The sequence below is a fragment of the Trichomycterus rosablanca genome, chromosome 9 (genome assembly GCF_030014385.1).
Source record: "Trichomycterus rosablanca isolate fTriRos1 chromosome 9, fTriRos1.hap1, whole genome shotgun sequence".
Taxonomy (NCBI): Eukaryota; Metazoa; Chordata; class Actinopteri; order Siluriformes; family Trichomycteridae; genus Trichomycterus; species Trichomycterus rosablanca.
The window spans coordinates 33,394,180-33,421,421 of NC_085996.1; the positions used below are offsets into that span (position 1 = coordinate 33,394,180).

General features: G+C 41.0%; 1 protein-coding gene across 1 annotated transcript in view; it reads right to left on the bottom strand.

Moving 5' to 3' along the window:
* LOC134320089 (MAM domain-containing glycosylphosphatidylinositol anchor protein 2-like) overlaps positions 1–27,242 on the bottom strand; it is a 312,736-nt gene that overhangs the window by 133,705 nt on the left and 151,789 nt on the right. Inside the window, exons 4-6 of the mRNA XM_063001391.1 lie at positions 11,129–11,325; positions 5,194–5,332; positions 4,089–4,358 (exon numbers count right to left, since the gene is read on the bottom strand). Coding sequence (XP_062857461.1) covers positions 4,089–4,358; positions 5,194–5,332; positions 11,129–11,325 — 606 coding nt within the window. The remainder of the gene's footprint in view (positions 1–4,088; positions 4,359–5,193; positions 5,333–11,128; positions 11,326–27,242) is intronic.

A 27,242-nucleotide genomic window follows, 5' to 3' on the forward strand; every position in this document is an offset into this window, starting at 1 on the left:
GATATTTTTGGTTGGTGGACTATTTTCAGTCCAGCAGTGACAGTGAGGTGTTTAAAAACTCCAGCAGCGCTGCTGTGTCTTATCCACTCACACCAGCACAACACACACTAACACACCACCACCATGTCAGTGTCAATGCAGTGCTGAGAATGATCCACTCACAAATAATACCTACTCTGTGGTGGTCCAGTGGGGGTCCATTGAAGAACAGCATGAAAGGGGGCTAACAAGGCATGCAGAGAAACAGATGGACTACAGTCAGTAATTGTGAAACTACAAAGTATACTAAACTACAAAGTTCTATATGATAAGTGGAGCTGATAAAATGGACAGTGAGTGTAGAAACAAGGAGGTGGTTTTAATGTTATGGCTGATCAGTGTATATTTTGCGAAATCCACTAAATCAGTGGTCTCCCAACTGTGGGGTAGTCCAACCCAGGGCAGAGGAAAGGATGCTGGGGAGCTGGTAGCAGTAAGAAGCATAAAAATATACAGCAATTTTACTTCTTGCTGTAAAGATTTTATAACTAACAATCATGGTAAATGTAAAAAAAAGTACCTGAAGGCTAAAGAAACAAAATCATTAAACAAAAATACAAAGCCATAGTAAACACTATAAACATTGCTGTTTGTCCAACGGGTTTGATAATCCACTTGTGAAAAGCTCATAAAACCGCATGGCCTCCAGTCAGGCGCACCACACAGACGTGCTCTGAGACGAATGTTTCGAAAGGTAAGAATGAAGCAAGCAGTAACTCAAGAAGAGTCGTGAAACAACCCGATAGCTGCAGGAACGGCAGCTACACAGTAAACAATAAGCCAGGAACGGCACCACAGGCATCTTTCTTACTTTTACCTGAAAGTTTACTGCTGAAAATAATTACAAAAATGTGTCTGTCAAAGTAAAGACAAATTAGTATGACATGCTGATGAAACCTAAATAAATCACTCAGGCAATAATTCAGATTGTTGTCTTTCTTTTTTTTAAATAAACGGTTGCTTATACACAATCAGCCATAGCATTATGACCATTATGTTTCTACACTCACTGTCCATTTTATCAGCTCCACTTACCATATAGAAGCACTTTGTAGGTCCACAATTACTGACTGTAGTCCATCTGTTTCTCTACATGCTTTCCCACTGTTCTTCAATGGTCGGGACTCTCTCAGGACCACCACAGAGTAGGTATTATTTGGGTGGTTTCATTCTCAGCACTGCAGTGACACTGACGTGGTGGTGGTGTGTTAGTGTGTGTTGTGCTGGTATGAGTGGATAAGACACAGCAATGCTGATGGAGTTTTTAAACACCTCACTGTCACTGCTGGACTGAGAATAGTCCACCAACCAAAAATATCCAGCCAACAGAACCCCATGGGCAGTGTCCTGTGACCACTGATGAAGGTCTAGAAGATGACCAACTCAAACAGCAGCAATAGATGAGTGATCGTCTCTGACTTTACATCTACAAGGTGAAGCAACTAGGTGGAAGTGTTTAATAGAGTAGACAGTGAGTGGACACAGTATTTTAAAACTCCAGCAGCACTGCTGTGTCTGATTCAGTCATACCAGCACAACACACACTAACATACCACCACCATGTCAGTGTCACTGCAGTGCTGAGAATGATCCACCACCTAAATAATACCTGCTCTGTTGTGGTCCTGTGGGGGTCCTGACCATTGAAGAACAGGGTGAAAGCAGGCTAAAAAAGCATGTAGAAAAATAGATGGACTACAGTCAGTAATTGTAGAACTACAAAGTGCTTCTATATGGTAAGTGGAGCTGATAAAATGGACAGTGAGGCTGATCGGTGTATAATACCCAGTATTAGTAAGGTGGTGAAGTGTGACCACAATAATATAGGGCTGCTTTTCTGGTTTTATAAAATAGTACAAGGGCTTTACATGTCATTAAAGGAAACAAGAATACAGGGATGAATGGGGACAAATTAAATGCTAATTTAATATAATTAGCCAAGATAGCAAACAAGGTCAACATATCTAAAGAAGGTAATGGTGCTTACATGATTTAGCCTTTATGCCATTCCTTTAAGCCTAATGAATACATGTATAAAGGATTTTTGCATGTCTATCAGTGGGGCCCTTGTAACCTCTATGTATTTAGGATGGTATGCAAAAAAATGGGTTGAAATCAAATCGCAAAGCTGCAAAAGAATTACTAATATAAAGCTCAAGTAGTTGTCTTAAATTAAATATATAATTATGAGGAGTATCTTTGCATCAGAGTTACTAAAGTAACTAGTGCAAAATTATGGCATAATCATTGGCTTTAATACTGGTGATTTGGGTAGCATATTATTAAAAATTAAATAAATAAATGAATAAATAAAGAATGTCTGACATCAGGTTCTACAAAAAGTCTATATTCTTTTATAAACTAATATGAATTTGTATAGCGATCAGCTATAATAAGTAGGCTACATTTATGTCTAAATAGATTTATTAGGGTGTTGTTTCACATACTCAGTGAGTCACTTGTACCCATAACATTTGACTGGACAATGTGAGTTTGTGTGCACTCATTAAGGACATATACTTGGTACACCTATCTGGTACATACATTTATTAATTATTTGATAAACTACACCTACCAAACAGATAAACTTTGTAGGTGTACAATTACTGACTGTAGTTCATATGTTGCTCTGTACACTCCCCAACCCCCATGATGATTTAAAAGGAACCCCCATATGACCTCTACTGAACAGATGATATTTAGGTATTTGATGGACCTTTCTGCAATGGTACTATCATGGTAATGTGTGTAATGCTAGCCTAGTGGTTAAGGTACTAGACCAGTGATCAGAAAACTGCTGGTTCAAGCCCCACCACTGCCAAGTTGCCACTGTTGGGTCTTTTATCAAAGGAACTGAGGGTTGCTGAGCACCTGATCCAAGTAACTCAAGGTTAATCAAACCCCTGCCCAGGGTGTTACTGTGTGCCCTGAGCCCATTGAAAAGCTGGGATAGGCTGCAGCAACACCTATCCCAGCCCCCTGGCACGACCCTACCCCCTGCGACCCTAATTGGATAAGCGGTTAAGAAAGTGAGTCTTTAGCAATGCATAAGATTTCCAAAATCATACACGCCCCATGTGGTCTCACCATCACAGGCAACCCAACGTTCTAGTTCTATAATCCTTCCTTATGGGAGAAGGAACATCATACACTCTTGTCCTACCTAAAACATAAGTTCCCAGTTCAGTTATTAGCCTGACTGCCTTTACTTAATTGCTGTAATTAGCTGTTTAATAAGTACTTACACAGTAATATGCCACAGGCTCTGCCCTTCCACAGCAAATGAGTATGAAATGTGCTACACATATCACACGCTGACAGCCGATGTAATGCCTGGTTAGTCTTTTTTCATTCATTTTTTTTTTTTTTTTTTTTTTTTTTACGTAAGATTTGAGAGTCTTGGTGACGTACGTGACTTACATTCACAGCAGAGTACTGAGTGTTTCTGAGTTTATTTTGACTAGCTAAACTACCGGTTGAGTGATTTGTCAAATTAGTTAAAAGGAATTAAATAAAATACTTATCACAGATAAAATGAAGAACGAATAACCACTCAAAAAGAGAGCAATAATGCAATAAATAAAATGTAACGTTAAAAGACTCATGCATATATGAGAATCAGCCTTGTGTACGGAGAGACACACCCTGATCCGCACTCTCTCCCTGCCTCTGTGCAGGCGCCATCAATCAGCCAGCAGAGGTCGTAGTGCATCAGTTACGAGAAGGCCAATCGTTGTTCATGTGGCCGCTCAGCCACCTGAGCGGCCCTAATAAGCCACATTTTAATTTGGATTCCCCCCATCTCCCAATATAGCCATTTCCAATTCCTGATTGTGAATCTGCTGCCGATTGCACTACCCCTGATCTGATCATGGAGAGCTAGATTACCACACTGCCAATCTGCAGCTGCTTCTTATCACCTGCCAATGTCAGCTTCCCACACAGAGTTGTATTGCGTACAGGGAGATATGCTAAGCTCTATGTGACACACTCGTTTTTGCAACTGCATTCAATCATGGAATTTTGACTTGCCATTAATGTGCCGTTACCTCGTACAATGATGGTTGTAGACTTCTTGGCTGGGTTTCCTACATTGTTGCTAGCGATGCAGCTGTAGACCCCCGCATCCTCCGATGAGATGGCTGGTAAAGTAAGCGTCCCGTCCTTCACCACGCTTTTCTCAGGGAGGTGCTCAGAACTGCTGATCCACGTCAGGACCGGAGGTGGTTCACCACCCGTTGCAATGCAAACCAGAGAAACCGTCTGTCCGGGATTCACCACAATTGGATCCTCCACCAGAAGCTTGATAGATGGTGAAGCTGCAGGGCCAAGCGAACACAGAAGGTCAAGTTAGCGTCCTCAAAAAGAGACGTTTTAACAGTCCTTATTTAGCTGACAAACTTTTCTAGCGAGTAATTCCCAGCGGCCCAGCCATGCGATTGTAAATGTAAATGGATTCAGAGCATAATCCCCGCTTTGAGCCAGTCTAGGTTACTTATTTATTTATTTGTAAAGAAAACAGTATAATCCAGTAGTGACAGCTGCAAGTCTCATCTTAAGTATTCATACATGCTTGTTAGATGCAGCCCAGGCTCACCGTGGAGTTTAACACACAATGTTTAAATAAAACCCTTCAATTACCGCTAATGAATGAAAAGGTCAGCACTGTCTACACACAAACAGGTTGATTAGAGACTTAAAAATGTGTTTAACAATGTGAAATATGCAAATGTAAGCTTAAAATATTGCCCCGCTCAAGGAAACAGTCCCATTTGGGTTTAATTTAATAGCAAAGTAGGCTGTGCAAAGCCAGAGCTTCAAGAAAACAAATCCTAAGAAAATGCTATGAAAACAGATTTCAGCCCATATCGAAATAATTGTAGTGACTTTGTACAAAATCATTTCTAAAAGCCATATTGTTCAACAATCTACAACAAGCAAACTGTCTACGGTCTGCAAAAATACTGAACTGTTACTAGAAGTGGGCGTAGTGAAGAGATCGCATCATAAGCACAATGTGTGAAACGTAGATGATACAGAACACAATGGTGTCAGCAAAATCTTGTGAAATTTGTGTTCACTATACACTATACGGTTTGATTAGGATTTTAATGTCATGTTTAAAGTTTAATTTAAACGTCGTGATGTACGCACCTGTTTTGTTAGTGAGTCTGAAGATGACCCGGCGGTCGGGGATGCCGCACACATTCCGGACAGAGGCGATGCAGCTGTAGTTGGCGTAGTCCTTGGGCCTCAGGTTCTTCAGCTTCAAGATCTTAGTTTCCCCCTGCAGCTCAGAGTAAGAAGCAGAGAGCAGTGTGCAAATGTGTGTTCCAGTGCTTTCCTTCTCCAATTGTAACACACTCAGTATAATGTGACCCATTTAACAATGGACCAATGTTCTGCAATACATTTATTACAGGCCTTCAACACTTAACATACTGGGTTATTGTGAATTTCACATATGTGACTGAACAAGCTAAAAGTGAGTTCATTAAGATGTTAATTAATCTGTGGTCGACCCAGCTGCCCACTTGCAAGTAACTTATGTTCGGTGTAAGAGCCCTTTTCAATTAGGCCTTACTTGAAACTCTTGACTGCTATTTTGTGGTGCTCATTAAGTTTAGAAAGAGGAAAATTTGGCTTATGGTTAAATATCCAGAGGCCGTGTCTGTGGTAAAGGAGTACTATATAAATGTAGATATACATTATAAATATACAATATAAATTTGGCATTTTGACACCAAACACAGAATTTAGCCTCCAAGAAAAACAACCAATTGTCCAAGACTTAAAATGCAAACTTCAATCACAGCAAGACACGTTACAATCGGCCCTTTGAGGGCCACCATAATGCAGACGTGGCCCTCGGTGAAAATGAGTTTGACACCCCTGTTCTGGATTCTAGAGTCCGGTTTAAAAGGGAATTTGTATTTAAAGGGAATTTGTATTTAAACACACACTGTCCACCCCAGTCAAATGAAGAAACAATACCAGATATAGACTTGAGTATTAAGACAGAAATCTAAAAACTGTACTTTCATTAGCATAATGTTAACAGGATGCACACAGCTAACTGCTGATTACTGAAGACTAATTCTACAATTAGTTACCAGGTCTCAAGACCTAAAAGAGACAATTCCGACTCAAAAAAGGAATAAGCACTGGAGAGGAGCCGAACTGTGAAAATTGGGGGCGGTGAGTACAATGTATTAGAGAAAGAGTCCTAGTCTCAGACATGGCTGCTGCCAGAACAACTGAGCTGTTTGAGATCCATAGCAAAGCCAGTAAAGCTTTCAGTGCTGCCCTATTTACAGCACGTTTACACTTACATTAACACAGAAGGAAAACAACTATATTTTAGAAGGAGGCAGCAAGTGGAATCATGGATGTCAAATGTCGTGGATAAATACCACTTATACAACCTGGCAGTTGAATAGTACAAACTTGTCTGCCTCCATATAGCTAAAGTCAGGGAAAATACATGTCATAACATACAAATAACATTCATTCAATATAACATTCAAACCACCTCCTTGTTTCTACACTCACTGTCCATTTTATCAGCTCCACTTACCATATAGAAGCACTTTGTAGTTCTACAATTACTGAATGTAGTCCATCTGTTTCTCTGCATGCTTTGTTAGCTGTTCTTCAATGGTCAGGACCCCCACAGGACCACTACAGTGTAGGTATTATTTAGGTGATGGATCGTTCTCAGAACTGCAGTGACACTGATGGTGGTGTGTTAGTGTGTGTTGTGCTGGTGTGAGTGGATAAGACACAGCAGCGCTGATGGAGTTTTTAAACACCTCACTGCCATTGCTGGACTGAGAATAGTCCACCAACCAAAAACATCCAGCCAACAGCGCCCCGTGGGCAGCATCCTGTGACCACTGATGAAGATCTTGAAGATAACCAACTTAAACAGCAGCAATAGATGAGCGATCGTCTCTGACTTCAGGTCTACACAGTGGACCAGCTAGGTAGGAGTGTCTAATAGAGTGGACAGTGAGTGGACACGGAATTTAAAAACTCCAGCAGCACTGCTGTGTCTGATCCACTCATACCACACACTAACACACCACCACCATGTCATTGTCACTGCAGTGCTGAGAATGATCCAAAACCTAAATAATACCTGCTCTGTAGTGGTCCTGACTATTAAAGACTATTAAAGAACAGGGTGAAAGCAGGTTAAAAAAGTATGGTTCTATATGGTAAGTGGAGCTGATAAAATGGACAGTGAGTGTAGAACAAGGAGGTGGTTTTAATGTTATGGCATCATCATGAATGCCAAGGAGTTTTCAAAACGTGGTTCAGTCAAGTAGTGAAACTCCCAATTAAGTTAATTCTAAGTTCATAACATTTTTATGGAACTGTTTATGTTCCTTACCAACATACAGTATGTAAACTTTTACTTCAGATGTATCTGAATAAATCTGATGACTTTGATTGGGTGGCCCATTCACAGATTGGAATTCCAGGCACTGAGACAAGCCTCTGATATAAAATCACTTTAGTCTCCAGTAATCATTTATAGAATGAAATTACATTACAGAAATAGGATCTCTTTCAGTGTCCCGTTTGCGGGTGGTATCAGCGGATACCTTTGGTGAGCAGGCACCGTTTTTCTATTTTTTTTTCTTTTACAGGAATCCAACCAGACTACAGATCCATTTGTTACAAGATCCGTCCAGGGAGAGAGAGTAAGAGATGAACAGTCACTGAGCGAGTGATGGAAGGACCTTGATACCTAAAGAGACAATTCCGACTGTTAGATCGAAAAAGGAATAAGTACTGGAGAGGAGCCGAACGGTGGAAATTGGGGGCGGTGAGTACAAGTGTATTAGTGAAAGACAGTCCCAGGCATGGCTGCGATCAGAACAATGCCCAGCTGTTTGAGATCCATAGCAAGGCCAGTAAAGCTTTCAGTGCTGCCCTATTTACAGCATTAAAAGCTTCACCTCCCTGTGGGTGAATTAGTAAGCTGCCATTTAGTGACTCAAAACAACATATGCAGTAGGCTCTCAAATGTATTACATAATTTAGTTGGAATGGAGACAGTACAACACTGGGAGGTTTGTGTAATAATCAAAAAAACAGACTAACAGGTGAATAAATAGTAGTTGATTCTATTATAATTGGGTTTTATAGGAGAATTAACAAACGGCTCAGTCATTTACAAGCAAAACTAAGTCGACAGCGATGCAGCAAAATCTGTATGATCACCAAGCAAATAAACACAGCTTGTCAATGCATTGGCAAATGTGAGTTAAGACTGTAATAAGCAGGCTGCTCAGGTGGTGCAGCGGTAAGACACACGCTAGAACACCAGAGCTGGGATCTCGAATACATCGTATCGAGTCTCAGCTCTGCCTGCGGGCTGGGCTGAGCGGCCACGTGAACAACGAAGGGACTTTCTCATGACTGATGCAACTACGACCTCTGCTGGCTGATTGATGGCGCCCGCACAGAGACGAGGAAAGAGTGTGCTGATCAGGGTGTGTCTCTCCGTACACAGTGCTGATCCGCATATGAACTCATCAGCTGTAGGTGACAGGATGCATACGGCTGACCACATGTCGTAGGGGGTGTGGGTTAGCTTTGTTCTCCTCAATCAGAGCAGGGATCGGCATTAGTGGAGAGGAACCATGATGCAATCGGGCAATAGGACGCACTAGTCGGAAGAGAAAATGCATAAACAAAATAATAATAATAAAAAAAGACTGTAATGAGCAAAGCTGAAGCCATTTATCAACAGCATCCAGAAATGCTGTCTGTGAGCTTAAGCTCGTCTTCAGTCTGAGAAGTCCTCACCTTTTGTGCTGTGATGTTCGGCCAAAAAAAAATATCCTGATTGTTGCCAAGGCAAAAGTACCTCTGACCATAAGTTTGTTCCAAAAGCATGGTCATTACTGTGAAGGCTCTCTGAGTCTATAACTTTTCTGATAAGTCTTTCCACAAGATTATGGAGTGTGTCAGACTTTTTTGTTCGTTCAGTTAAAAGAATATTTGTAAGCATCCAGATGGTGCAGCGGGATATTCCGCTAGCACACCAGCACCGAGTTTCTGAACTCCTCGTTTCAAAACTCAGTGTTGCCACCGGTCGGCTGGGCGCCATCTGGCGGGCATAATTGGCAGTGCCTGCAGCAGATACTAATTGGCCACCGTATCTGCAGGGTGGAGGCCGGACTATGTCTGGGTGGGTGGGTACTTCATACGCTGTGTAAGGGCCCTGATTGGTGGAAGAATGCATGGGCGAGAAGAGGAGGGCTGTGCACATGTCAGAAGAGGCGTGTACAGCGACATGCTCTCCTCGGATGCAATCTGGTATCTCTTAGCAGCGGAAGACAAAATTGAGTGCACTAAATCGGGAGGAAAATGGGGAGAAAATGCATTAAAAATAATGAATATTTGTGAGGTCAGATGTTGGACTAGCCATGTGCACGGTATTCCTGCCACATGCCCAGTGTTTTCCAGTGTGACTGCAAGTATGACCAGTATAAAGCAGTTGATAGATTTATTTATTTATTAGGATTTTAACGTCATGTTTTACACTTTGGTTACATTCATGACAGGACAGGTAGTTGCTGGTTACACAAGATTCATCAGTTCAAGTTTAGTTTAACACAGTCATGGACAATGTTGTATCTCCAATTCACCTCACTTGCTTTTCTTTGGACTGTGGGTTGATAAAAATGAAATGATGGGACAATAAAACATAAATTGATGAGATTAGTGTGGGAAACGTCAGTGGCCTGTACTGAGCCCTAATCTAAACTGTATTTAACATATTTAGAATGAATTTAAATGGTGATTGAAAACAAGGCCTTCTCATCCACTGTCAGTACCTGTCTTTTTTTTATTTTTTATTAAATGGGCACAAATGTACACAGATACACTACAAAATCTTGTAAGAAGCCTTCCTGGTAAGGCAGACCCCAATATAGCCATAAAAGGCAGTCTCCTTCTTATCAATTACTCTAAAGCTCATGGTCAGGTGTTCACATACTTTTGGCCATATTGTGTCAATAATGCCAAATTTGTTTATTTATTTACTAGGATTTTAACATCATGTTTTACACACTTTGGCCACATTCATGACAGAAATGGTAGCCACTCGCCACACAAGATTCATCAGTTCACAAGTTTAATGTCGAACACAGTCATGGACAATTTAGTATCTCCAATTCACCTCACTTGCACGTCTTTGGACTGTGGGAGGAAACCAGAGCTCCTGGAAGAAACCCATGCAGACACGGGGAGAACATGCAAACTTCTTACAGAACGGACCCGGACTGCCCTGCCTGGGGATCGAACCCAGGACCTTCTTGCTGTGAAGCGACAGTGCTACCCACTTAGCCACCGTGCCACCTGAAAAATCTTGATTGTTACCAGGACAAAAGTACATCTGACCATGAGCTTGCTCCAAAAGCATGGTCGTTACTGTGAAGCCCCCTCTTTGTTTGTTCAGTCAAAAGAATATTTGTAAGGTCAGATCTTGGACTAGCCATTTACATGGTATTCCTGCCCACGTGCCCACTGTTTCCCAGGGTAACTGCAAGTATGAGCAGTATAAAGCGGTTGATAAAAATGAAAATAAAATAACGATACAATAAGACATAGTTTGATAAGACTGGTGTGAGAAACCTGCACTAATCTCTAAACTCAATCCTATTTAACAGACTGGGAATGAATTCAAATGGTGATTATGAGCCAGGCGTTCTCATCCACTGTCAAACTTACACAGATACACTAGAAAATCTTGTAAGAAGCCTTCCTGGTGAGGTGGTCTCCTTTTTTTTAATCACTTCTTATTATTGCAGGTTTTGGAACAGAAAGTCTAAAAACTTTCGGTGTCCACATACTTTTGACCATATAGTGCCAATAATGTCAAATAACATGGAAAAACAATGTATCAGACGTATCAAGATAAGATTATCTGATATTTTAAATGTACACGTTTTTGTGCATTGAAAACAACAGTCAATAAACCATTATTTACCGTGTCGATCGACAAGTCGATCAATGCTTTTTATATTGATCATTAAGCCGACACGCTGGAGGACCATGAAGGTTATCTTACCTGTGTGAAGAAGGGCTCGTAGATCTCCACACCCTTATCCGAACCCTGAGACAGCACGTCTCGGCCCCGGTGCCAGCTGTAACGCACCGGAGGGTTGGAGTTGGCCACACAGCGCAGGAAGACAGTCCTCTCGTAGTAGAACTGCTCTTTAGCTTCTCCGATACTCTGATGGACGGTAACCACTGGGTCATCCAGATCTAAAAATAATAATTAAAAAATAGGTTTCAGTTTTTAAAAAACGAACAAAATTTGATTGGCAAAACCACTGTCGGCATGAGCAGCTGGTCCTTTTTTTTGACAAAAAGTTAGTTAATGTAAATAAATTTAATTAATTAATTAATTAATAAAGTGTTTGTCCCATCAAAAAAATAAAAAAGACTGAGACCTTAAATTTAAAATGCAAAAGCCATTTTTGAACTCTATGTGAAAACCATTCACAAGCAAGAATCCATGCCACTCATGGACCTCAGATTTGGTGGGTTTTTAAATTTTTTTTTATAATTTATTTATTTTTTGGTACACTTGAGTACCACAACAATGATAACAATAAGGACAAAACAAAACCCTTAATACATACTGGTGTTCAGTGAACGGTATTCCATGCTGGATGGACATCATCATACCAGTAAATGAAATAACTGGTTTCATCAGCAATTTTTTTAACGCATTTTGTCCCTTTTTCTCCCGATTTTTAGCACGTCCAGTTATGCATCCAATTATGCCAGTTATGCTTCCTCTCCACTGGAGCTGACCTTGCCCTGATTGAGGAAAGCGAGACGCCCCCCTCTGACACGTGTGCAGTAGCCGACTGCATCTTTTCACCTGCACAAGGCAAGTTCATATGCAGATAAGCTCTGTGCACGGAGAGCCACACCCTGATCAGCGCATTATTCCTCGACTCTGTGCAGACGCCATCAACCTGCCAGCAGAGGTCATAATTCGCTTAGTTATCCTATACTATGCACAACAGCCAATCGTTTTTCATGCAGCCGCCCAGCCCAGTCGGATGGCAGAGCTGAGATTCGATACAATGTATTCAAAATCCCAGCTCTGGTGTGCTAGCCAAAGCAAATTACAGTACTGTGAGAGTATACAGTCTAAGCAATTGAGGGTTAAGGGCCTTGCTCAAGGGCCCAAAAGTGGCAACCTGGAAGTGATGGGGCTTAAACCAGTGATCTTTTGATTACTGGTCCAGTACCTTAACCATTAGGCTACAACTGCCCTAGTGGTTTTATCATTAATTTATTTATTTTTTTGGATTGAAGAAACATAGAACATGAGGAACTCACGCTTGAGTACTACACAACAATGATAACAATAAGGTACAAAACAAAACCCTTAATCCATACTGGTGTTCAGTGAACGGTATTCCATGCTGGATGGACATCATTGTACTAGTATCATTAGCAAAGTTTAAAATGTGGTTGCTAATATGTCTGACTAGTTATTTATATGACAATGATAAAAACAATAGTAAAAAAGGCTTAGGTTGCAGCTCTGTGTGCTTAGAGTAAATGCTAACAGGTTTTAAGTTTAAGTACAAAATTCTTCTGGTAATAAAGTAAGGCAATTTCAGCAATATCTTAGAGGCCGGGGAGACACTATCATCCATCCAGTATAGATCTGTTTAGTCAGTAAACAAACTGCAAAGTCAAAAACGATACTGCTGATGCAGGTCAGAAACACTTTCCCAAGCATGTCTGTAGTGCTTTAGGTTGATCACAGTTTAGACATGTTTTGTGGGCCTTACAAGCATTGGAATAACTGTAGCCAGTACCAGGGAGAAGTTGAAGATATCTGTAAAGACTACCGCCTGCAGTGAGAAACAGACTTTCAACACGCTTGATTATAATCCATTAGGTCCTGCAGTTTGGGAGAACTTTACCCCCTGTAGCATCCTCTGCAGATCTTGCTCATTTATTTGAAATATGAACTCACCTAGCTCTGTTTTTGTGATTTTAGGGACTATTTCTATGTTTTGTTCATTAAAGCAGGTATTAAAGTTTGTTAGGGAGTGAGGCAGAGATGTTCACAAGTCACAAAATACGAGTCCAAGTCAAGTCATGAGTCTTTAGGCTAGAGTCCAAGTCATGTCACGAGTCTTTAGGCTAGAGTCCGAGTCAAGTCATGAGTCTTTAGGCTAGAGTCCAAGTCAGGTCACGAGTTTTTAGGCTAGAGTCCGAGTCAAGTTATGAGTCTTTAGGCTAGAGTCCAAGTCAAGTCACGAGTTTTTAGGCTAGAGTCCAAGACAAGTCACGAGTTTTTAGGCTAGAGTCCGAGTCAAGTCACGAGACTTTAGGCTAGAGTCCGAGTCAAGTCACGAGTCTTTAGGCTAGAGTCCAAGTCAAGTCATGAGTCAGTGATAGCTCAGTGGTTAAGGTACTGGACTAGTAAACAGAAGGTTGCCGGTTCAAGCCCCGCACCCACCAAGTTGCCACTGTTGGGTCCCTGAGCAAGGCCCTTAACCCTCAATTGCTCATTGTGTAAGTCGCTTTGGATAAAAGCGTCCGCTAAATGCTGAAAATGTAATGTAAATGTAAATGAGTCTTTAGGCTAGAGTCCAAGTCAAGTCACGAGTTTTTAGGCTAGAATCCGAGTCGTCACGAGACTTTAGGCTAGAGTCCGAGTCAAGTCACGAGTCTTTAGGCTAGAGTCCAAGACAAGTCACGAGTCTTTAGGCTAGAGTCCATGTCAAGTCATGAGTCTATATAATCTACACAAAACATACAGTATATTGGAAAAGTAGCATAGAAATAAACAAATAATATGTAAGTTTTATGTAGGGCCAGTGATAGCTCAGTGGTTAAGGTACTGGACTAGTAAACAGAAGGTTGCCGGTTCAAGCCCCGCCACCACCAAGTTGCCACTGTTGGGTCCCTGAGCAAGGCCCTTAACCCTCAATTGCTCATTGTGTAAGTCGCTTTGGATAAAAGCGTCTGCTAAATGCTGAAAATGTAAAAAACAACAACAGATTAGCGACTGTATTTTGCCGTTTTACTTCGTGCCTTTACTTTCCTAGCCATTGTGCAAATGAATGTAATTTCCGTAACAAGAAGATAACTGTTAAAAGCTTAAACTGATTCGTTTTGTTTTCATTGCAAAACAAAGCACGCGATAAATCACGGCACAGCGGCCAAAATCCAAAACACATAAAAAAAACCAAAGCATAACCACTGCTTACCTTAGCTTATGTTCTTCCAGATGCTATTACATTTATAACCGTGTGTCCCATTAGGAATATAATCCGTTATTTTGTAAATGTGCTTATAATTAAAAACCTCCAAGTAAAACATGAACTCGTTAGAAAGCCAATCAAGCGTTTCATTGACTTCATCTGTGTGACGCTGCAAACTAAATACATGCAAATAACAGCATTTCTTACTAACAATTACAATCAGAAGGTCTGATTGGTTCAGAAAGCGGTTCTTTCAACCGTTAGCGCCAATTCTGTAGGCGTTCCATTCAACCCAGTTGTTCCTGTAAAGTGCACTAGGTATTCCACCATTTTAAGTGAGATTCCAATCCGAAGGTAACGAAAATGATCAAATGAAGTGAACTTCAAACTGTGTAGGGAGTAGGGAGCGACGCTTCATGTACTACGTCGGAAGCTGGCTGCAACGTTTACCCATTGCGTGTGTAAGACGACCGGAGCATTATTAGAGAGCAGAATATTTATAATAATAATAATAATAATATATATATATATATATATACAGTATATATATATATAATTGTCACACGTAACTTATGTTAACACATGCTGATGCTAGCGGCTCTTGTTGTTCACGAGTCATTTTTTTGCGAGTCATGAGTCGAGTCCGAGTCATCTGAAATGAGTCCGAGTCGAGTCTGAAGTCTGAAGGTAGCTGCCTTGCTGTCTTACTGTCTACATAGGCAGCTACTTTATAAGTCATCTACTTATAAGTCAGGTTATTCGAACGCACTTCTTAGACAGCGATAACATCAGGTTTCGCTTACTAAACTAACACAGTTAGCATCATGTCATTCAAACCAATGGAATGAGGTGGCACAATGCGCTAGCATGGCAAATAACATCTCCCTCCATGTATCGAAAACAGTTAAACTGTCCCTGACAAGCCCAAACTTGCAAATAAATACAGTTGTACACGTTTATACAAATATAAAATCAATGATAATTTATTTACATTTTAAAATAGCTTAGTTCTTTGCTTCGCATTATCCGCCATATTTGGTTTTTTTTGTGAGAAAAGTCGTGCCGCACTGAATGCTGGGGTTGCCTAGGATTTCAAACAGCCTCCTTCTTGGGAGTGCACATAGGATGACGTAAAATGCTGTCTATGTAGAGAGCGCACTAGGTTGTCGAACACACCCAGTGTATAGAGCTTCCCCAAATAGTAGGACAAAATAGTGTACATTGTTTGACATATATAATACAATTGTTTGCTATCAATTAAATATTATAAAAATGACCAATTTCACCCTAACAACACAAATTTTATGTGTTTTATTGTAAATTTCAAAACTGCTTTTTTTTAATTGTACAATTCCAAACTGCTGCATGTCAGTAACGTACGAGCCCCCAGACAGCACTGCATGACAAACCATTGTGTTACTGTGCTAAATATAGTAACATGGGCTTGGAAAATCCACTGCATCATGGAATGCAACCTGAAACTCAAAAAGCTATAATACAAAAGCCATACATTTATTCTATCCAGAAACACAACTGAGTTTTCTGGGCTCCAACCCATCTCAGATGGACCGAAAGACACTGTATCATGTATCATGTAATGTGTCCAGATGACAAAAGTGGAAATGGAAATGGAAAAAAGTATGTTGATTTCTCTGTGCCCAAAGGCAAAAAAGACCATGTTATCAGCCAACATCCATCATAGTATGGGGTGCATCAGTGCCAACAGCATGGGTTATTTGTGAAGGTACTATTAACCCAGAGGCGTATTTTGAGTATTTTTAAAATCGAGAGACACATGTTGACAGCAAGCCAACACCTTGTCTCACAAAGTCCATGTTTATTTCAAGAAGATGATGCCAGACATATATCTGCAAGCACTTGAGTGGCTTTGTAAACATAGAGTGCGTATGCATGATTGGCAACATACAACAAGAACAATGGACTGTCAGCAGCTGAAGTTTTGTATCAAGAATGGAAAAACAAAAAAAAACAAAAAAACAATTAGTGTCCTCAGTTCCTAAATTATTAAAAGTGTAATTAATAAAAAAGGTCATTGAACACAATTTAAACATGACCTTCATAATAAATATTTAAATATGACTTTCATATAATTATATACACTGATCAGCCATCACATTAAAACCACCTCCTTGTTTCTACACTCACTGTCCATTTTATTAGCTCTTCTTACCTTATAGAAGCACTTTGTAGTTCTACAATTACTGACTGTAGTTTATCTATTTCTCTACACACTTTTTTAGCCTACTTTAACCCTGTTCTTCAATGGTCAGGACCCCCACAGGACCACTACAGAGTAGGTATTATTTAGGTGGTGGATGATTCTTAGCACTGCAGTGACACTGACACAGTGTTGGTGTGTTAGTGTGTGTTGTGCTGGTATGAGTGGATCAGATACAGCAGCGCTGCTGGAGTTTTTATATACCATGTCCACTCTATTAGACACTCCTACCTAGTTGGTCCACCTTGTAGATTTAAAGTCAGAGACGATCGCTCATCTATTGCTGCTGTTTGAGTTGGTCATCTTCTAGACATTCATCAGTGGTCACAGAAGGCTGCCCACAGGGTGCTGTTGGCTGGATGTTTTTGGTTGGTGGACTATTCTCAGTCCAGCAGTGACAGTGAGGTGTTCAAAAACTCCAGCAGCGCTGCTGTGTCTGATCCACTCATACCAGCACAACACACACTAACACACCACCACCATGTCAGTGTCACTGCAGTGCTGAGAATGATCCACCACCTAATTAATACCTGCTCTGTAGTGGTCCTGGGAGAGTCCTGACCATTGAAGAACAGCATGAAAGGTGGACAGATGGACTACAGTCAGTAATTGTAGAACTACAAAGTGCTTCTATATGGTAAGTGGAGCTGATAAAATGGACAGTAAGTGTAGAAACAAGAAGGTGGTTTTAATGTTATGGCTGATCAGTGTATTTCATAATATTGTAACACATAAATGCTTATAAGAGTATTGAAACAAAGGCTACAAAAACATTGATTAAGATTTTAAACTTTAAATAGTATAAGATACTATTCCCAATTTTTGTAGATAATTACCTGTCATAACACTGAGGTGATGAAAGTGGACAAATTTAAATGGAGTTAAACTTGGAGTTGCAGTAGCTCAGTGGTTAAGATACTAGACAAGTTAGAAGGTTGCCAGTTCAAGCATCACAGTCACCAGGCTGCCACTGTTGGGCGCTTGAGCAAGGCTCTTAACCCTCAACTGAGTTGTCTTTAGTCATAATTGTGAGTCGATTTGGATAAAAGCATCTGGAGTGTACACAGTAATGAAGGGTGGTTAAAAGGCAAAGAAGAGAGAGTAGGCAGGTTGGAGTGGGTAGTGCAGAGATGCAGAAGTGATTTGTGATAGAAGGGTCACAAATCTGCCAGGGTGAAAGGGAATGTTTACAAGACAGTAGTGATGCCACTGACTAAAATACAGGAGAGGGAGCTAGATTCTGTGATTCTTATTGGGAGTGACGAGGATGGATAAGATTAGGAACCAGTTTATTAGTGGGACAGCACAGGTTGGATGTTTTGGAGACAAAGTTAAGGAGGTGAGATTGTGATGGATTAGGCATGTGCAGTGGAGGAGTGAGAGTTCTATTGAGAGAGGGATGCTGATGATGGAGACACCAGGCAGGAGAAATAGAAGAAGGCCAAAGTGGAGGTTTGAAGGGGACAGTGGACGCCTAGTGGGTAGAGCTTTGGGCTATCAATTGAAAGGTTGACAGTTCAAATCCCAGCTCTGCCATGCAGCCAATGTTGGGTCCTTGAGTAAGGCTTTTAACACTCTTGGCTACAGGGGTGCGTACAATGGCTGACCCTTCGCTCTGTCCAGTCAAGCTGGGGTATGCAAAAAAATAATTTTGTTGTACTGTACACCGGTATACGTACATATGACAAATTCTATTCTATTCTTCTATAGATGCAGTGAGGGAGGACATGCAGGTGTTTGGGATGACAGAGGAGGATGTTCAGGACAGCGCAAGATGAAGACAGATGATCCTTTAAGGCGACCCCTAACAGGAGCAGCCGAAGGAAGAAGACGATCTGTCATAACAGCATGGAGTCTTCATCGGCTAATGAACACGGCTGGTAAAGCTGCTCTTGCTGTTTGCATACATCAAGGCCTAATTTGCAAAAGTTTGCAGCAAATTAAGCAAAGAAAAAAAAACCTGCAATCCACTCAGCAACTCTGGTGTTGGAAAAAAAAAAGGCGACAGACACAGGTACAAGACAGGACAATGTTTTTAATCAGGTGAAAAGAAAAGTGCTCGACAAAGATTTGCAAAAGTAATCCCTTATCCATTATACACTATATTGCCAAAAGTATTCGCTCGCCTGCCTTCACATGCATATGAATTAAGTGACATCCCATTCGTAATCCATATTGTTTAATATGATGTCAGCCCACCCTTTGCAGCTATAACAGCTTCAACTCTTCTGGGAAGGCTTTCCATAAGGTTTAGGAGTGTGTTTATGGGAATTTTTGACCATTCTTCCAGAAGCGCATTTGTGAGGTCAGACACTGATGTTGGACGAGAAGGCCTGGCTCGCAGTCTCCGCTCTAATTCATCCCAAAGGTGTTCCATAGGGTTGAGGTCAGGATTCTGTGCAGGCCAGTCAAGTTCTTCCACACCAAACTCGCTCATCCATGTCTTTATGGACCTTGCTTTGTGTACTGGTGCCCAGTCATGTTGCAACAGGAAGGGGCCATCCCCAAACTGTTCCCACAAAGTTGGAAGCATAAAATTGTCCAGTGGTGGCATGCTTTACACCACTGCATCCATTGCGCTTGGTGCTGTAAGGCTTGGATGCAGCTGCTCGGCCATGGAAACCCATTCCATGAAGCTCTCTACGCACTGTTCTTGAGCTAATCTGAAGGCTACATGAAGTTTGGAGGTCTGTAGCGATCGACTCTGCAGAAAGCATCAGCTGACCCCTCTCTGTCATTTTACGTAGCCTACCACTTTGTGGCTGAGTTGCTGTCGTTCCCAATCACTTCCACTTTGTTATAATACCACTGACAGTTGACTGGACTTGTTGCACAGGTGGCATCCTATCACGGTACCATGCTGGAATTCACTGAGCTCCTGAGAGCGACCCATTCTTTTACAAATGTTTGTACAAGCAGTCTGCATGCCTAGGTGCTTGGTTTTATACACCTGTGGCCATGGAAGTGATTGGAACACCTGAATTCAATTATTTGGATGGGTGAGTAAATACTTTTGGAAATATAGTGTATAGCGGCTATTGATAAATGATGGTCCAAGGCTTTTTGGCTTTAGGCCCTTCCCACACTAAAAGTCATCCAGTTTTCTTAAATTGTTCAATGATATTACGCACTGTAGAGTGAGAAATATGCAAATCATCTCATGCATTTACTGACAAACTGGAAATCCTCTGCCCATCTTTGGTCCTCAAAGACTCAGCCTTTCACGTGTGGACACTGCTATTGTATCATGATTACAATCACCTGTTTGAAATACAATTTTTTTTTTTTTTACTTCTTCTTCTTCTCATTATTTGCCCTAAATTGCTTCCATTCCAATTATCTGCAACTGACCAGACAAAGCATGAAATGTCTTAAGTCCGTACTGTCTGCAATGAAATAAAAGCCAAAGTAAATGTAAGAAACACTGCAGGTTATTTCTCATACTGTCACAACATTTTCTGATTTGGTGTTGTAGATTTCTTATTCATTTCTATGTTTAACCTGCTGCTTATTTGCTAGCTAGCTTGTCATTACAAGTCTGAATAATTAAACACACGGCTACATGATTACATGATTTCAGGCATGAATTGCTCACTGTAGGTCTCACCACAGCATGAGTACTGGATCTCAAAAATCTGGGTTTTCTCAGCCGTTCAGATGTGAAGTTGTTTTTGTTTACTGAATCAATGTCTTGATACGTAAAAAATAATGCCCCAGCTTTAAATCAATGAAATTATGTCTCACAAAATATGTTGAGTATTGCGTTTTCTTTAATGAGGTAAAATTATTTAGTGAGACTAATATAGAATAAGGAAAATCAGAATAGAAAAGAGGCTTTTACAGGAGTGTATAATATAATTTAAATGCCTGTTAAGTCATAGTTTGTCAAGCTTGTCAGGTAACCAGGTTATTTCATATTTTTTCATCATGTATTGCTCTTTATATGGTGTGAACCTCAGTGTTCTTATGGGACACATGTTCAATGGCTTTCAAACTGGCCAGATTTAATTACTCATGTTTTTATAATTTAATGTACTTGTAGTAAATATATCAATACCTACACCGATCAGGCATAACATTATGACCACCTTCCTAATATTGTGTTGGTCCCCCTTTTGCTGCCAAAACAGCCCTGACCTGTCGAGGCATGGACTCCACTAGACCCCTGAAGGTGTGCTGTGGTATCTGGCACCAAGATGTTAGCAGCAGATCCTTTTACTCCTGTAAGTTGCGAGGTGGGGCCTCCATGGATCAGACTTGTTCGTCCAGCACATCCCACAGATGCTCGATTGGATTGAGATCTGGGGAATTTGGAGGCCAAGTCAACACCTCAAACTCGTTGTTGTGCTCCTCAAACCATTCCTGGCAGGGAGCATTATCCTGCTGAAAGAGGCCACAGCTGTCAGGGAATACCGTTTCCAAGAAAGGGTGTACATGGTCTGCAACAATGCTTAGGTAGGTTGTACGTGTCAAAGTAACATTCACATGGATGGCAGTACCCAAGGTTTCCAAGCAGAACATTGCCCAAAGCATCAAACTGCCTCCGCTGGCTTGCCTTCTTTCCATAGTGCATCCTGGTGCCATGTGTTCCCCAGGTAAGCAACGCACCCGCCTATCCACGTGATGTAAAAGAAAACATGATTCATCAGACCAGACTTAGAGTTGCGGTGAGTACAGTTCACTGCAAAGGTAGGAAACACCCTGGACAGGTCACCAGTTCATCACAGAGCAAACACACACACACACACACGTAGAAGCAATTTTAAAATCTCCAGTTCACCTGACTGCATGACGTTAGACTGTGGAAGGAAACAGGAGCACCTGGAGGAAACCCATGCAGACACGGGAAGAACATGCAAACTCCATACAGAAAGAACCCAGACTGCTCCTTCTGGGAATCAAACCCAAGGCGTTCTTGCTGTGAGGCAACAGTGCTACACATCGAGTCACCATGTCGCCCTAGATATGCCACAACTATATACAAATAAAATGAATGTAAATCAGTGTTTAGATATACATAAATGTTTATAGATGTACATAAAAATCACATAACACATAAGAGTAAGGCATTACATCTGAATTTAAAAATTGCTCCTAGCTAAGGTTCACTGGGTTCATATGAGCTGTGTCCCTATTGGCTATTAAACATGTTTATGTAGACACTGCAGTGAAGCTTTATTCAAATGAAACAGTCAGTCAGTCATAGAGCTGCATTTACATTCACTAAAGCATTTCACTGAGTGATAAGTAATATAGCCACGCTGTTAAACATTTAATCGCAGCATTTTCCATCAAATTCTCAAAGAAGCGGCATGATTAAGGTCACGAAAATGGCAACTTTAGTAATTTAATGTTTAAATAAAAGCATTTTCATAAATTTGGCTAATTATTGAAAGCTTTTATGGCATTGAAGCGAATGTGCAAAAAGCACATTTAGCATTTAGAATTTCACATAAAATGAATGACTTCAAGGGCGGCGCGGTGGCTAAGTGGGTAGCACTGTCGCCTCACAGCAAGAAGGTCCTGGGTTTGATCCCCAGGTGGGGCGGTCCGGGTCCTTTCTGTGCGGAGTTTACATGTTCTCCCCGTGTCTGCGTGGGTTTGCTCCGGGTGCTCCGGTTTTCTCCCACAGTCCAAAAACATGCAGTCAGGTTATTTGAAGACACTGAATTGCCCTATAGGTGAATGGGTGTGTGTGTGTGTGTGTGTGTGTCTGCCCTGCGATGGACTGGCGCCCCATCCAGGGTGTTACTGTGTGCCTTGCGCCCATTGAAATGCTGGATAGGCTCCAGCGCTCCCCGCGACCCTAATTGGATTAGAGGTTAAGAAAGTGAGTGAATGACTTCAAAGATTTGATATTGTCACGAATCTAGGTCCTATGAGCCATGTTTACCTGCCATGCCCTCTCTCCAGGAACACGTTAGAGGTGTTTTTGTTTGGGTTGGCAAGCCAACGCCCCTTCATGGTGATTGGTCTACGGCTAATTACTTCCAGCTGTACCTCATATGAGTAAATTAGCGCATTTTTTGATGTGACGCTGTTCTGTTGGTTTGGCTTTGCTTTGCTTAGCTTGAATTTACCTTAGGTCTGTCAGTTTAGCCTTTGTCTGTTAGCCTTTGTGTTAGCTCTGTTTGTTAGCCCTGGATCTTAGTTCTGTCTGTTAGCCCCTGTCTGCTAGTAACTGTACATGCCTTGTTTAGTTTTGTTCCCATTTATCTTAATCTAGTTCTTGTTTAGCTTAGGGTTTAGTATAGCTTAGTATTGTTCATGTATCCACAAAGTTGAATCAGTTCATCTGGACACAAGTTTGTAGTAGCGATACGTTTCGTCACTCATCCAAGTGACTTCTTCAGTCTGAGCTGGTGGTGGATACCCCAACCTTATATGCAGATGATTTGCATATCGACCGATCACCGCCCATTGCATAACAATGAAACCGGTGATCAGGTCCATTTGCAAATCACAATGATCATTAATTACAATGGCCATGTGTGCCTTTCACATATGATTGGGGTATAGCTCTTATTACGGCGTTGTAAGATGGTGAGAGATGTACTCTCAGCCCCCCCCTCCCCCCTCTTCTGTTCAGGGATGGTTGTTTCCTCTTCACATAGATTGCCTCTTTGACTCCCTGTTCAAACCAGCGTTCCTCCTTGTCAAGGATCTGCACGTCGTCATCATTAAATGAGTGACCACTGGCTTGCAGGTGAGTCCTGGCCAGAAGAGGTTGCCAGTGGCTGTTTAGTTTCCCCGATGTACAGTTCCCGACAATCCTCCCGACACCTAAGAGCATACACTACGTTACTCTGTTCGTGTCAAGGACCCGGTCCTTAGGGTGAACTCATTTCTGGCGTAGCGTGTTTTGGGGTTTGAAAGAAACTGAAACATGGTGTTTGGAGAATATCCATCTCAATTGTTCTGCTACTCCCGCCACATACAGAATCACCACTGGTTTGCGCTTAGACAGTGGTTGTCCTTCTCCTCCCTTCAATCCACTGGAGCCGTGTTTGGGCATTTTTCCATATAAGGTTGGGGTTATTCACCACCAGCTCAGACTGAATAAGTCACTTGGATGAGTGACGAAACGTATCTCTACAACAAACTTTGTGGATTTGTGTACCTGGATTATTGAGTATGCATCAAGAGATCGTTCATGTATGTTTAGTTTAGGTTAGCATTTAGCATTGGTCTTGTTAGTTTGTCTTGTTCCTTCTTGTCTTGTGTAACCTTGTCGTGTGTCTTGTCTTTGTTATTATTAAACTCTTTTGTTAAATACATCTCTGCGTGTGTGTGTCCGCCCCCTCGTCTTGTCATAGCCCATAGTGTTACAGATATGAATTATATAAATATTAGTATTTATTTTAGCCAGGCAATTTATAACCTCATTATAATTCAGGCAAAAGCTTTGATTCACACACACACACACACACAAACATAAAACACAATCAGTTTAGTACACGTTCTAACCAGGCTTTAACAAAGCAGATGACTGGATAATACAAGACATTTTGAGCTGGAATCAGAAATGATTTGTGTTGACCTTTTTCCTGGCAATGGAGTCCAAAACCATCTTAATAAACATCTTCCGCTTACGCCATTACGATTTAGAGAGGAAATACAGAGCATGTTGAAAATGCTAATCAGCGAATGCACCCTTTAATTTAGTTTCCCCTTTCTCGTCTCCTCAGGGTGAATAAAGATCCCAGCCTAATCAGAGCTCACAGGATGCCCAACAGAATGCTGATTTCACACTTTCATTAGGGCACGTTCTGCCCAGTAGCCCCTTAATCAAAATCTAGAAACGGTCAATACTTCATCCAGGATCCATTACAGCCACGCAGGTAGGAACAATTACCTTTAAGGCGAAGGCGACACAGAACTGAGCGATGAAGTGCAAACGTTTTGGCAGAGACTACTGGTTTAAGTAAATACACTGATTCATTAGTGAGAACTGAGGAACTGCAAAGCTTATCACATCTCTGCACACTTCTGTCTGACCCAAAACGTTTCATTTCACAGCCATGATGAGCAATGTGCTAGCCAATCAGATGTTCATGTAGGATTAAACATGTAGCTGCACACGCACTGTTTAACAGACAGGTATTTAAAAGGTACATTAAAAAAAATAACAGGGACTGGATTGTAAAGACAATCATGCACAAAAAGTTACTCACTGAACTGTGTCTATTATGTAAAATCAAGAATCAAAAACATCCAAAAGTTGTTTGTTATTAGTTTATAACTACACCGACCAGGCATAACATTATGACCACTGACAGGTGAAGTGAATAACACTGATTATCTCCTCATCACGGCACCTGTTAGTGGGTGGGATATATTAGGCAGCAAGTGAACATTTTATCCTCAAAATTGATGTGTTAAAAGCAGGAAAAATAGACAAGCGTAAGGATTTGAGTGAGTTTGACAAGGGCCAAATTGTGATGGCTAGACGACTGGGTCAGAGCATCTCCAAAACCGCAGCTCTTGTGGGGTGTTCCCGGTCTGCAGTGGTCAGTATCTATCAAAAGTGGTCCAAGGAAGGAACAGTGGTAAACCGGCAACAGGGTCATGGGCGGCCAAGGCTCATTGATGCACGTGGGGAGTGAAGACTGGCCCGTGTGGTCTGATCCAACAGCAGAGCTACTGTAGCTCAAATTTCTGAAGAGGTTAATGCTGATTCTGATAGAAAGGTGTCAGAATACACAGTGCATCACAGTTGCAGGGCTGTTTTGGCAGCAAAAGGGGGACCAACACAATATTAGGAAGTTGGCCATAATGTTATGCTTGATGAATATAATTATATGATAATATTTAAGTATTAATAATTTGTTTAGCACAGTCACACCCTGGCTTAATTGTGTTTTATGGTCATAAAAATTGTAATTGTCAACCAACATGTCTGCAACAACCAGGAATCCCATTACCAACACATTTAGTGATGGATGCAGAAAACGTCCTTGTTTGGCTACAGCCCATGATGGATTATGTTGTTTGCCCATCTGCCAGTTTTTATGTTAACATTTTAATCCACAAGATCCTTTAAGTGTCATCACTGGATGAGTTTTGGAAAGAGGAATGTTCTTGGTAGTGGACATTCACATTTAATTAAAAATGTAATAAATAAAAGAGAGAAAATGGGGTGAAAGAATCTTCTCCCTCACAACTGTGATTAAATATTCATTACCAGAGTAAAAGATAGAGAATATTTCTTCACATTGTAGCTGACCATATACTCCAGGGCACCACACTGAGCTGGTGGGGGGTCTTAATCAAAGACAGCACTCTTTCCTTGTGTAATCTACAGTAGTCATTATGGAGATAACCCCCATCAAGCTGTCAAGGCTAGGTGTCAAAAGGGCTGGAATTAAATTCACCCTGACTGGGTGACACTAATTGCTGTCTCAGCTTGATTACATGCGACATTGGTAACCTGAGTGACATTAGCAGGCCAACTATCAATGCAAAAATAGTTTTTTACAAGGGCAAAAATTGTCTGTCTTTGACTGGAAAACGGGTGCAAATTAAATGCACTGTAAAAAAATGCTACAACAATCCACTGTTATTACACAGAAAAAATGCTGTCAAATGCTGTCATCAGGCATAACATTAAAACCACCTCCTGGTTTCTACACTCACTGTCCATTTTATCAGCTCCACTTACCATATAGAAGCAATTTGTAGTTCTACAATTACTGACTGTAGTCCATCTGTTTCTTTACATACTTTTTAGCCTGCTTTTACCCTGTTCTTCAATGGTCAGGACCCCCACAGGACCACTACAGAGTAGGTATTATTTGGATGGTGGATCATTCTCAGCACTGCAGTGACACTGACATGGTGGTGGTGTGTTAGTGTGTGTTGTAGTAATTCACATAGTTTTGGAACTGGATCTCCAACAAGCTTATGATCAGATGTCCACCTACTCTTTGCTATATAGTGTAGTTATACATGTGGTGCCCACTCTACCACCTGATCCTTGCTGACGCCCACCACCAGTAAATAAAAATCTTAAAAAAAAACAGAAAATAATTTACATTAAATGATGGAAATAACAAAGCTATAACATCACAGCACTGATACTAGTTTTTCAGGCAGGCTATGCTAATTCCCAGAGCTATCTGTGTTGAGACAGAAGTGTGGGGCATTAGAAGCAAAGGCTATTATTACCAGGCACCAAGTTCTGATAGGCAACAGCTTTGTCATCACCCTTTCAGCTCTGAGATCTAAAAACAGCCCACAGCATCGCCAGTGTTGTGCGTGTGGATCTGAGCTGTAAACATGCCTCTCTCTCACGCCTAGACGGATGATTTCACATATTAAGACTGGCTGCTAGAATTGTGACTTGAGCAAAAGCAAGATGAAGTGCCTGTTCACACCAAGCTTTAAACAACAAGAGTAACTTTTCCAGTGCTCAAACACAGTGCAGCTAGTGGTTAGCAAATAAAACCCATACTGTAAACATATGTTATATTAAAGCAAGTTCCTTTATAGAGGAATTCTGCAGACAGAAATTATTTTAACTTCTTAATGGATCCAGGAAATAGGTACAAAAGTAACAGCAGGTCATTACAAACGAGAGAGGAACTGTCAAAGGAATCTAGACCTAAGAAATAATAGTAATAATAATAATAATAATAATAATAATAATAATAATAATACCAATAATAATAATAATAGTAATAATAATAATAGTAATAATA